Source organism: Temnothorax nylanderi, unplaced genomic scaffold, assembly GCF_030848795.1.
Source record: "Temnothorax nylanderi isolate EJ_2023f unplaced genomic scaffold, tnyl_v1.0 TNYL_tig0018_pilon, whole genome shotgun sequence".
Classification (NCBI taxonomy): Eukaryota; Metazoa; Arthropoda; class Insecta; order Hymenoptera; family Formicidae; genus Temnothorax; species Temnothorax nylanderi.
Window position 1 is genome coordinate 1,979,926 of NW_027249080.1, and position 10,818 is coordinate 1,990,743.

At 39.5% G+C, this 10,818-nt stretch overlaps 3 protein-coding genes across 5 annotated transcripts; 2 read left to right on the forward strand and 1 right to left on the reverse strand.

Moving 5' to 3' along the window:
* The first annotated feature begins 1,598 nt into the window (after positions 1–1,598).
* On the forward strand, positions 1,599–4,391 carry LOC139768870 (zinc carboxypeptidase-like). The gene is made up of 7 exons (XM_071699509.1): positions 1,599–1,750; positions 1,957–2,116; positions 2,423–2,956; positions 3,055–3,139; positions 3,303–3,505; positions 3,724–3,808; positions 4,051–4,391. The coding sequence occupies exons 2-7, from the start codon at positions 1,964–1,966 to the stop codon at positions 4,248–4,250; spliced, it is 1,260 nt and encodes a 419-aa protein (XP_071555610.1). The 5' UTR covers positions 1,599–1,750; positions 1,957–1,963; the 3' UTR covers positions 4,251–4,391.
* Positions 4,392–5,136: 745 nt separating this feature from the next.
* Etfb (Electron transfer flavoprotein beta subunit) lies at positions 5,137–6,799 on the forward strand. Its single transcript, XM_071699515.1, has 3 exons — positions 5,137–5,427; positions 5,618–6,016; positions 6,080–6,799. The coding sequence occupies exons 1-3, from the start codon at positions 5,377–5,379 to the stop codon at positions 6,389–6,391; spliced, it is 762 nt and encodes a 253-aa protein (XP_071555616.1). The 5' UTR covers positions 5,137–5,376; the 3' UTR covers positions 6,392–6,799.
* Epp (Ecdysteroid phosphate phosphatase) lies at positions 6,426–10,109 on the reverse strand. 3 transcript variants are annotated; one of them, XM_071699507.1, is made up of 4 exons: positions 9,954–10,109; positions 9,300–9,537; positions 8,496–9,200; positions 6,426–8,416 (listed from the first exon to the last, which is right to left on the reverse strand). In XM_071699507.1, exons 1-4 carry the CDS (start codon positions 10,058–10,060, stop codon positions 7,625–7,627), a joined length of 1,842 nt encoding a protein of 613 aa, XP_071555608.1. In that variant the 5' UTR covers positions 10,061–10,109; the 3' UTR covers positions 6,426–7,624. The 3 variants fall into 3 exon arrangements, with proteins under 3 accessions (XP_071555608.1, XP_071555607.1, XP_071555609.1); XM_071699506.1 differs by having other exon boundaries at positions 9,813–10,094; XM_071699508.1 differs by lacking the exon at positions 9,954–10,109 and adding an exon at positions 9,614–9,948.
* Positions 10,110–10,818: the final 709 nt, after the last annotated feature.

Sequence of the window (10,818 nt, forward strand, 5' to 3'; positions counted from 1 at the left end):
CCCTGTACCACGTGCTGGCGGTTCCCAAATAACTCATTTCGCATATGCAAATTAAACACCCATATCCCGTTACTCCACGCGTACTATGATGCTGGAAAAAGAACGGTGCGGATATATAAGAGCCGAAAGAGTCGTCGGAGAGCACAGTCCGCGAAGCGCAACCAGGAAACTAATGCGAGCGGCATCCATCGAATAAAAAGGTAAAAATACAAACTGATATTTTCTACAAACCTGCCATAGAAATTTCTTTTCTGAAATGAGTAGATTTCTCGAGGGATTGAAGATGAAACCCTTCTCTTTTACTTATTTATTTTTCGCAAGCGAGTGATCGCAATCACTGATTTGCGTTTATAAGATGACAATCGCGTGTTACTTGTTTACATAGAGAATCGGGGAATAAAAGGGGATTAAGTCAATAACGCGCGAAAAAGATTCAATCATGTGATCTTGCATCGCTCACGTGAGGTGAGACAAAATATGCGCCAATCTTGCGATATCCAGATAAAAGGAGCATTATCTCGATCTATAATTAGGTGACAAGAATGTCTTATCGGGCTTCAATCACTTTTATCCAGAGATCATCCTTCGTTGAGTGTCCACACTGTCCACGACGCAATTGAAAATGATGTCGATCACGCAATAACTAATCGACGAAGAAGAATTACAATGGAGAAATGATAGTATTATATCTGATAAGAATACAAATAACAAATATACGTACGATAACTGTGTAAAAACATTAGAAAAGATGCGAAGCACGCGATTGACGGAAACAATAAAATAATTAATTATTTTAAATGAATGGAGTCACATTAAATTTACATTCACCAAAGAAGTGAATGTAAATTCAATGTGGCTTCATTCGCGCCGATGATTTATTTATCGAGAGAAGGCATATTATTCCTAGAAGAGAATACAGATTAAAATTGTTTATCTCGGGAAATAAAATCATGTTCTTTTTACAAAGTCGCGCAAATAAGAATTGATTTAGCGATTATTTCGTATATCGATTTCATGCACCTGTCACCTGATTTCACGCATATTGCAATCATTTTACTGCACTGTACACAATCAGATTAACATTGAAAACGACTTTCACTCTTTTTCTTCTATATATAAATTATTTTCCTTATACTTGTGGAATCATGACATGAAATCGCGTTATTCTTTTTAAATCGACGTTACTCTTCTTGAAATTAAATAATTCGCAATATACCAACAAAATATTTTAAACATGAACAAGTTAACTTTTTCTATATTAACTTCAACACAATATATGAATATATATGTAATAATAAATATTTTTATCATGTATTTATAATACATATTATTTACTGAAACTTGTTTACGATATATATAAACAAAAAATCCAGATCCACTTCTAGATTATAAAAAAGTACCTTTGGGTACATATAATATACACACATCCAATTTAAACGTCCGATAAAGCTACTAGACGACTAATTGTGACACGCCGTCTCGACACCTATTGAGCGCGCCATACAAGATCAATCGTGATAATGTGATTCTTTTCAAGCTAATCAAAAGACAGTGTCCCGCGCCAAGTACATGTCTGATAAACGGTAAAACCCAACATAATCTTCACTTGATTGATCGGTCGGCATGATTTTTCCTAATGAAATGTTCTGGATATGTGTCAATTGTTGGTGCCGTGTGCATCCAGTGTTTAAATACAATGGACGAAACAGCAGCCACAATCATAATCACAAGTGTTCCTGGCTCACAACGGGTAAGCGCTGATGTCTTCGAGAGAACGATTCCTGAACTGAGCATTCGGTCAATGATAATTTCGACTATCACTTTTCTAAAAATTATTTGTGTTGTCTAACAGTAACGCTAAAAAAAAAACATTCGTGATAGTCATGTCAATTAAACGAAAATTGTATATTAAAATTCATGTATTAAAATTATTCGAAAATGTTTGGTTTTATACAGAGCCACAATGTGGAAGATAATAGTGTTGTGCGCGATCGTGTGCCTGGCCAGTGGGGCTACCCAGAAGGCTCTTTACAACAATTACAAGGTCTTCAGGCTGATTCCGACCACAGAAACGCAACTCGAAAATCTACGGGAATTGGAAAACGTTTATGATGGAGTGAGTAAATTCCTTTTAAGTTAACCGATACGCTTTGCAAATACGAGTACGAATCTAGAATATCTATATACATAGAGTTCTGCTCTTGATTGATTAAGGTAAGGTACATTAAGCTAGCTTCATTACTTGAAACTCACGCAAAATCAGTTTCACGAGATTTACAAAAAATTTTAGAAATTTTACAATTTTAAAGAATCTTCCAATTTGTAAAATTATTCAGCAAATAATTCACAAGATTAAGAATACAAAGTTAATTTCAAAATTAAACTTCGACTCTGATGCGCGATATTGAATTATTCCTTACAGTTCTCCTTCTGGGATTCACCGAGTATCGTGAACAAACAAGTGGACCTGATGGTCGCTCCGCACAAGTTGCCCGAATTCTATGAGAAGATGGCTCAGATCGACATCCCCTATCAAGTTCATATCAACGACGTCCAAGAGTTGATTGACGAAACGACTCCTCAGGTCCACTCAATCGATCAGATCCGATCAAAATCGTTCGATTTCACCAGTTATCACACTCTCGAGGAGATCTACAAGAACCTGGACGACCTGGCCAAACAATACCCCGACAAGGTACAGACCGTCGTGGCCGGCAGAACGTACGAGGGCCGCCAGATCAAAGGCGTTAAGGTCTCCTTTAAAGCCAACAGTCCCGGAATCTTCATCGAGGGTGGCATTCACGCCAGGGAATGGATCTCGCCGGCGACCGTCATGTACATCCTGCATCAATTGCTGACCAGCAACGAGCCGGACGTCAGAGCTCTAGCTGAGAGCCACGATTGGTACATCTTCCCCTCGTTCAATCCCGACGGATACGCGTACACGCATACTACGGTAAGCTCCGTTTCATAACGTGCTTACGGAACGCGAGCCGCGAGCCATTAATTTATAAATCAGTTTTATCTGTATACATTTTTTTCGGTCATTTCCAGAACCGATTGTGGAGAAAGACGCGTAAGCCGTACGGCAACTGCAGAGGTAGCGATCCGAACAGGAACTGGGACTACAGATGGAACAGTAAGTACCCGGATTTTTAGTAAACAGCGACTTTTCTCTCTCCCTTTCTCTCTCTCTCTCTCTCTCTCTCTCTCTCTCTCTCTCTCTCTCTCTCTCTCTCTCTCTCTCTCTCTCTCTCTCTTTCTAAATATTTATTAACGTTATTGTAATTTGACGTTTTCAGCTGGAGGTGCTAGCAGCAACCCGTGCTCTGAGACTTATGCCGGAAGTGCGGCATTCTCCGACATAGAGACGAAGAGCGCATCCGATTACCTCAAGTCCATCTCCGATAAATTCTACGCGTACATATCGTTTCACAGTTATTCGCAAATGTTGATGTTCCCGTATGGTCACACGAGGGCTCATCTTGAAAACTATGAGGAATTGGTAAAAAGCTTTAACATTCTAAAGCAACATAGAGAAAATCTTAAATAAATTAATAAAGCTTTTTTTTTGTATAATTATTTTCTTCATATCATTACTCTATTATCGGATTAATTGTGTGTCAATTTGATTTTTCGAATTTGAGAGATTTTTGTTATCTCGTTGTTAACGTCGCGACCTGTAACATTAATATAATTTATATATAATCTTTATATTTCCAGTACGCAATCGGCACGAAATCGATTACAGCTCTCAGAAAGAGATACGGAACTTCATACGTAACCGGAAATATTGCTGAGACAATCTGTAAGCGAAAAGATTTTAATTCATTTTACTTTTCCATCTTTTTTATCAACTTAAGTATTTTGTAATCTATCTAAAATGATTTATCTGATTTAAAGATCTATTTTGTTTCTATTTCTTTAGATCGAAATATAATCTGCTATAATTGAAATTGAATTATCGCATTCCAAGATTAAAGTAATCGTAATTATGTTTAAAAAAAACGTGATCTTTCTATATTAACGTTCTTATCGAATCACTTTCAGACATAGCTACCGGAAGTTCTGTGGATTATGTCAAAGGCGTTCTTCGTAAACCTATCGCCTACACCTACGAGTTGCGCGATAAAGGTCGTTACGGTTTTCTGTTACCGCCTAATCAGATTATCCCGACTGGAGAGGAGACTATGGACTCTCTCGTAGCGATGTTTAAAGAAGCAAAGGCACGTGGGCATCCCAAAGCTTGAATGCCGATTTAATTTATTGTAAATATTTTACTATCTCGATGTATTATGTTTACCACCTCGATAATACATTTTTTTGACAAACTCACTTTCCCTATTCTGCTCTGTAATCTAATGACGATAATAAATATTTTGGTATATTTATCCCTCGCATTGTCACTACGCTTAACATGGTCCTTTCCGGTGGACAATTAACAATCTAATAAATCCACCTGATTATTTGTAACGATATCGCAGTAACAATTGTTTCACGAAGCGACTCTCTTTTTAATTGAGAAATTTACGCGCAATTGTTAATTTCTTGTGAATACTTGAAAAAAAATCTTATATCGCATTTTAAAGTTTCTCTTATGTCCATTTCTATTAACCCCCGGAAACTAGCGCCTGATATTTTTTGCATAAATAATTACCTAACTTTTACACCCTAATTAAAAGTGTTATTAATTACATATTGCATATTTTTGTTTGTTCTATAATTTATTAGTATTTGAGAACAATATGTAGATTTACTCAATATTTTCTGAAAAAAGTAAAGAGAAATAAAAAAAATTTTTAAACAAAAAAGTACATTATAAAATTATTATAGCGTGAGCTTTATTTTTTCAATACTGGTGTGTAAAATAAATCACTAGGTGCCCGTTCCCAGCATCTTAACGCAGCTAATTTTAATCTTGGTTTAATTTATTTTTTTCTAATTTTTAAAACTAGATTAAACCGAGATTAAAATTAATCTACGTTGATAATGGACATTAGAAAACTATTTCAGTGCGCTGTGGAACAGAACCGAAGACTGTGGACGTGGCGTGCTAGAAATACTTGTAAACATGGTTACATAATTCAACGTGCATATTTTTTGTGCACATAAAGATGCCAACGAACGGGTTTCGCAAAACGCGGGCGTGCCCATTCTCAGGCATCTCTCTTCGGTGATTCCTAGTGTACAGAGGAAGATATGTTTTTTCGTTAGCCAAGTTGGTCACAATGTTTCTAGTGAAATACACAGTTTAGACTTTAGACTTTGAGCCACCGAGCCACCTTTGAAGGACTGTTATCAATTTATTATTAGCCTTAATTAAAAGGAATTAAACGGAAATAGTTGCATAGTATTAGCTTTTTTCGTTGTGCAAAAATGGCGCGTGTGCTTGTAGGTGTAAAGAGAGTAATCGATTATGCAGTGAAGGTAAAAAAAAACAACGTAATCTCTACTTGTTAAGAAAAATTAGAACGTTATTACGAAGTCCAATATTTTTTCTCTAACAATACGTTAAAAAGTGCAACAATCACATCTCTATTGATAAACTAAGATTCTGAAAGTACTGGCTTGCGACATCGACAAGTTTAAAAACACGTATTTCTACACGTTCTTACAGATTCGTGTCAAGCCGGATAAGTCCGGGGTAGTTACAGATGGCATTAAACATTCGATGAACCCTTTCGATGAGATAGCTATCGAAGAAGCAGTCAGAATGAAGGAGAAGAAAATAGCTCAGGAAATAATAGCGGTCAGCTGTGGACCGACGCAGTCGCAGGACACAATCAGGACTGCGCTCGCTATGGGTGCGGATCGTGGGATTCACGTAGAAGTATCTGGTCCCGAATATCAGACGTTGCAGCCCATTCACGTCTCCAAGATGCTAGCCAAACTGGCACAGGATGAGAAAGTGGATTTGGTGATACTTGGGAAACAGGCCATAGACGATGATAACAATCAAACCGCACAAATGACCGCTGGCGTCCTGGATTGGCCGTCCGGCACTTTCTGCAGCAAGGTAAGAAGGCAAAACTTGATTTTGTTACATTGCACGATTATTTCAATCTTCTCTTTTATCCAGATCGAAAACAATAACGGCGAATTGACTATTACGCGCGAGATTGACGGTGGACTAGAAGTCGTCAAGATGAAAATCCCTGCGGTCCTGAGCGCCGATCTTCGCCTAAATGAACCGCGTTACGCGACTTTGCCGAATATTATGAAAGCAAAGAAGAAACCAATTAAGAAGATTACTCCGAAGGATCTTGGAGTAGATACGGCACCGAGAATTGAGATACTCTCGGTAGAAGATCCGCCAGTTAGGCAGGCCGGTGCTATATTACCGGACGTGGACACCCTGATAGTCAAATTGAAAGAAGGCGGCCACGTTTAGCCAAATAATGGAACAATTGTAAGAAGAACAAACGTTGTCTTTTAACTCTTCTTATATTTTGATAAGTCGTTTTGTATATAGTATAATGCTTTTGTACATCATCAGAAATTGTATATGATATAGATATATATTTCAATATAAATTTGTACCGCGGTGCGCGTGCACGCTCATAAGGAGAGAGGAAAATTAAATACAATTAGGAATATATATTTAATAAAATACTGTCTACACGAATTTTATACATATATACATACATAGATATATGTATATACATATACGTAAAAATATGTCTTACGTTTCTTACCCACGATTAGACAAACGAATGTTCAATCTATTTTAAAAGCGGAACAATATTAGACATATTTCTGAAACGATGTTGTATACCTAAATATATACATATAAACGTTATTCTTTCTGTAAAAGGTAACATCGATAACGATACTATAAATATATCCTCATTCTGTGCATCACTTTATTACGATGCAACGCAGATATCATTAAGTTAGATTCAACGTCACACTTAATTGACACACGTCATAAGCCTAAATTTCCCAAGGAATGGTAAAGCTCGCATGGAACATTTTTCTACAGAGACCATGAATAATGTGCGTAAGAGCACCTCATTGATTCCTCTGTACACTTCTACTTTGATATATAATTTCATATGTTAAAGAGAAAAAATAGTGTGTGTATATATATATATATGTGACAGAGATATGAGTACTAAAGTCAGAAAATAGTATATTACTTTAAAATACTATATAAATATCATATTTTTTAAAATTCTTTGTTCAATGCTTCGTTCAAGAACTCGGCAAGAAAATGCGTCCACTCAAGACTAGTATGCCCCTTATATATTACATATTTCACCAAATTGGTACAGCACGATACCAATAACAACATATTGGCTAGTATTTGTTCTATATCCGTAATTAAAAAATAAACTATACCTCAATACCCGTATTAATCATAATCCGAGGAAGCAAATATTGTTCAATTGTGTCGTGCAATCGGTTAGGTTTTATCGTATTTATCAATATTATCGTATACCAATAATACACATCCTTTCCGAAAAAAACTTTTATCTTAATTCGTTGGATATCGTTTCAAATATCATCGATATTAGATAAAGCCCTGCATAAAAATTCATATTGTGTATTATAACAGTCTTTTATATTTATATAGGCTTTGTAAAGTGCCTTCCTCAACAAAAGCTCGTGCTTATTAACGTTATTACATTAGAACTTTCCAATCGAATCTGCTATTACTGGTATGGGTGATCGGTGGGAAGGGAGGAGGATGGAGCTGCCAGCCGTCAATATCTTGACGCGCCGTCAAGCACGCCAGATAAGGTACTCTTTGAACTAATCTAGTGACTTCAGCCGCCGGGGGTATTCTACCACCGGTCAACTGTCTGGTGCAAGCAGCCAAGGAAGCGGCATGCGCTACTATCAAAATATTACCAACTGTGCTTTCTATGATCTTCTTGATCAGCTCGTAACTGCGTTCGTAATACTGTGCCGCGTTCTCTTTCAGCGGGAGTTCTTTAGCCTTCACGATCGGATCGTAATCGGTGTCGACGTTAAAACCCGCCTTTATCAACTCTTCGGAGGTCATCCAAACGGGTATGCCGTTCGGATACCATGCCAACCATTCTATCAGGCCTGGCTCTACTTTGATCGGAATATCGGACTCGAGTCCCTTTAGGATATGGGCTAGCGTTTGAACGCAACGTAACGACGGTGACGTGAAGGCTACGTCTATCTTAATACTAGACGATTTCATGGCTTCGCCTACCAAACTCGCCTGCATCTCGCCTACAGTCGTCAGCGGGCTATCGTTTTGGAAGTCCTGGATATTCCTGGATGGTACTTCTTTGGGCATGTTCAAGTCACGGCGTACGTAACAACCGTTCGACTCGAAGCAATACGGGATCCACGCGCCGAAGGTGAAGTCCACCCTCTCGCCGTGTCGGCATATGAAGATCTCTCTAGACGGGGTCTCGGGCGCTTCCGACGCTGCCATCTGCACGAAAGCGCAACAGATTACACAAATCTGCCTGTGGGGTGTTTCTGCGAGATATATTCTTTCCAAAAATAATTACCGGCTCCTCCGCGGTGGGAATCCCATCGGGCGCGTCGGTGGACTCGCTCAGAGACAAAACTGGCGGTGGTCTCCTGATCTTCGGTATCTCCTCCTCTTCCGCGCTCTCGCATTTATTGTCGGTGATCGGCACAGTGGCATGCAACGTCCACGAGTCCGATTCCGCAGTCCTCTTGGTATGATTCAACGGCAAATGACCCGATATACCGGTCAACCAAGAGATACCTTCCACCCAACCGTCCGTGGACGCGTTACACGCTCCTTCTGGAACGTAAATGTAATCGCCTACTCTTAACTCTAACTCGTCGTGTTCCCGTGGCACGTGAGCGTGCGTCACTTTGTGTACGTGCAAATTCTGCAATCTCGAGTCTCTCGAGTATAATCTGAGTTCCCAATTGGCCGGGGTGTTTGGTCCTAGCTTCTCGACCATCGAGCGGAGCGGTGGAAACATATTGCCGGGGAATTGGTAAGCCAGCGTAAGGTGCAGAGACTTTACTTGCGGTTCGGCAGTGATACCTAGAGCGGCAATTTTATTGACGTAGCGAAGAGCAACGTTCTTCAGCCACTCCGCATTTACGTCCTTGACGAAGAGGCCCATGAAATTAGGCGACACGTATGTCTCCAGCTCGATATGTTCGTGTAATCCATCCTGATGAACCACACTTTCAAGAGCGTTCGCTAATTCTTTTGTGAACTCATCGGGAGCCTACAAAAATGTTTGACAATGCATATTCGTAAATTTCAAGTTGTCCAAGATACAAATATTTCATATATTACCAAATATGCAATAAATTAGATATCTTACGTTAAAGAAGGAGACAAGGGTAATATGCGGTATAAAGTTGTGAGCACCATTCCATCCTAGGTCTTTACTCTCCGACCAAAACAGCTCGAGCTGCTCGGCTAACGGCCCGGTAGGACAAGCGTACAGAACATACTGCCGTTGCGTATCAGAGTCCACAGTCGGATCTCTTACGTGAGCCAGCAACCAGTCTGACGCTAATTGCACGCCGCGGTGTCCCGTTGCCGCTAACGCCTTTTCCCTGAGAATACATGATTCCATGAACGACGCTGAATACAAAAATATAAATCATTGTAACATTTTCCTAAGAAGTATACGTCAAATAAGCATCTGTCAGCATCGGAACTGCCTTTATATCTCAGCAACAGCAACAACTTCGGGTAACGCAAAGATCTACTCGTTTACGTGTAATCTGTCTCGTCTAAGCGCGAATTTTGGGACAAAGTTGACTCGATCGGAGAATAAGTCGCGCGAAATAGCGCTGGCCAAGGCCACGTTTGACAGCTGTTTGTTTACAGTGGGGCAGGCTGGGGCAGGCTGGGGCAGGCCGCACTGGCCGCAGGCGACGCGAGTTTACGCGGGACGACGCGCCACGTGTGCGGTACACGTAAACACGAGCCCGCGCGTTCTCGCGGGTCGCGGGGGCCATATACGTACGCCCGGTGTTTCGGAAAGCCCAGCTGCAGAAGCGTTTGCAACGGCGTCAAGTGCTGCTTCGAAATTTTTGTGGGAGTCGGATTTTTCCGCGGCGGCAGCGTCGCCATGACGGCACATTACTGACATTACTGCGTTCGCCACCCAGGCTGGCCAATCACCGCGCGACTTTCCGCGGTACAAATGGGTACAAAGTACAAATGCAAAGGGCAGGGAGCAATTTTTGGAATCCGCCCGGACCATCGATCGAGGCGGGTCGTTCGTCGATGAACAAATGGAAATGCGACGATATTCGGGACATGTTCCATTAACAAATTGTAGCTCGTTGTGGAGACGTGGAGAGTAGTTGACGGTTCTTGAGTTGCTTGTCCTGAACGTCATATCGCCGCGATATCAAAGATATCAGATAGCGATAATCTCTTCGAACGCGAGATATCTCTCAAAACGCAGATCTTTCAAAGCTTAACTAGTTAAATTCAATCTTAATAAACAGACGATTTCAAAGATCGAATATTAATCGAGTAATTTTAACAGATAATTTTGATATAAGATTGAGAATTAAACAATTGAATTATTTTCCCGCAGTATAATATTCTGCGAGATGTTCAGCAATCTTTATGCTTATTTTATGGAACAAGGTTGATCGCTTGATTATACATATAGGTATCATCAAAAACTCAACGAGTTAAATTCAATTTTAATAAGATGATTTCAGAGATTAAATATTTATTTTAATAACTAATTGTTTTAAAAAAACTAATATAACTTTCTCACTTTTCAAAATGGAGTTGTACGCCATAATTTTTTAACAGCTGAAACTCTATTTTTAATTTTAAACATTTTTTTCTTCGATCTGTAGAAAAACAAA

What these genes read in the sequence shown, in the direction of transcription:
- Etfb (XM_071699515.1), top strand. Translation starts at nt 5,377, where the DNA reads ATGGCGCGTGTGCTTGTAGGTGTAAAGAGAGTAATCGATTATGCAGTG. An exon ending in TAATCGATTATGCAGTGAAG is followed by an intron (nt 5,428 to 5,617) that starts GTAAAAAAAAAC and finishes ACGTTCTTACAG; the next exon opens with ATTCGTGTCAAGCCGGATAA. An exon ending in CCGGCACTTTCTGCAGCAAG is followed by an intron (nt 6,017 to 6,079) that starts GTAAGAAGGCAA and finishes TCTTTTATCCAG; the next exon opens with ATCGAAAACAATAACGGCGA.
- LOC139768870 (XM_071699509.1), top strand. Translation starts at nt 1,964, where the DNA reads ATGTGGAAGATAATAGTGTTGTGCGCGATCGTGTGCCTGGCCAGTGGG. An exon ending in TGGAAAACGTTTATGATGGA is followed by an intron (nt 2,117 to 2,422) that starts GTGAGTAAATTC and finishes TATTCCTTACAG; the next exon opens with TTCTCCTTCTGGGATTCACC. An exon ending in CTGGGACTACAGATGGAACA is followed by an intron (nt 3,140 to 3,302) that starts GTAAGTACCCGG and finishes TGACGTTTTCAG; the next exon opens with CTGGAGGTGCTAGCAGCAAC.
- Epp (XM_071699506.1), bottom strand. Translation starts at nt 10,060, where the DNA reads ATGGCGACGCTGCCGCCGCGGAAAAATCCGACTCCCACAAAAATTTCG. An exon ending in CTGCCCCAGCCTGCCCCACT is followed by an intron (nt 9,538 to 9,812) that starts GTAAACAAACAG and finishes ATGTATTCTCAG; the next exon opens with GGAAAAGGCGTTAGCGGCAA. An exon ending in CCCTTGTCTCCTTCTTTAAC is followed by an intron (nt 9,201 to 9,299) that starts GTAAGATATCTA and finishes ACATTTTTGTAG; the next exon opens with GCTCCCGATGAGTTCACAAA.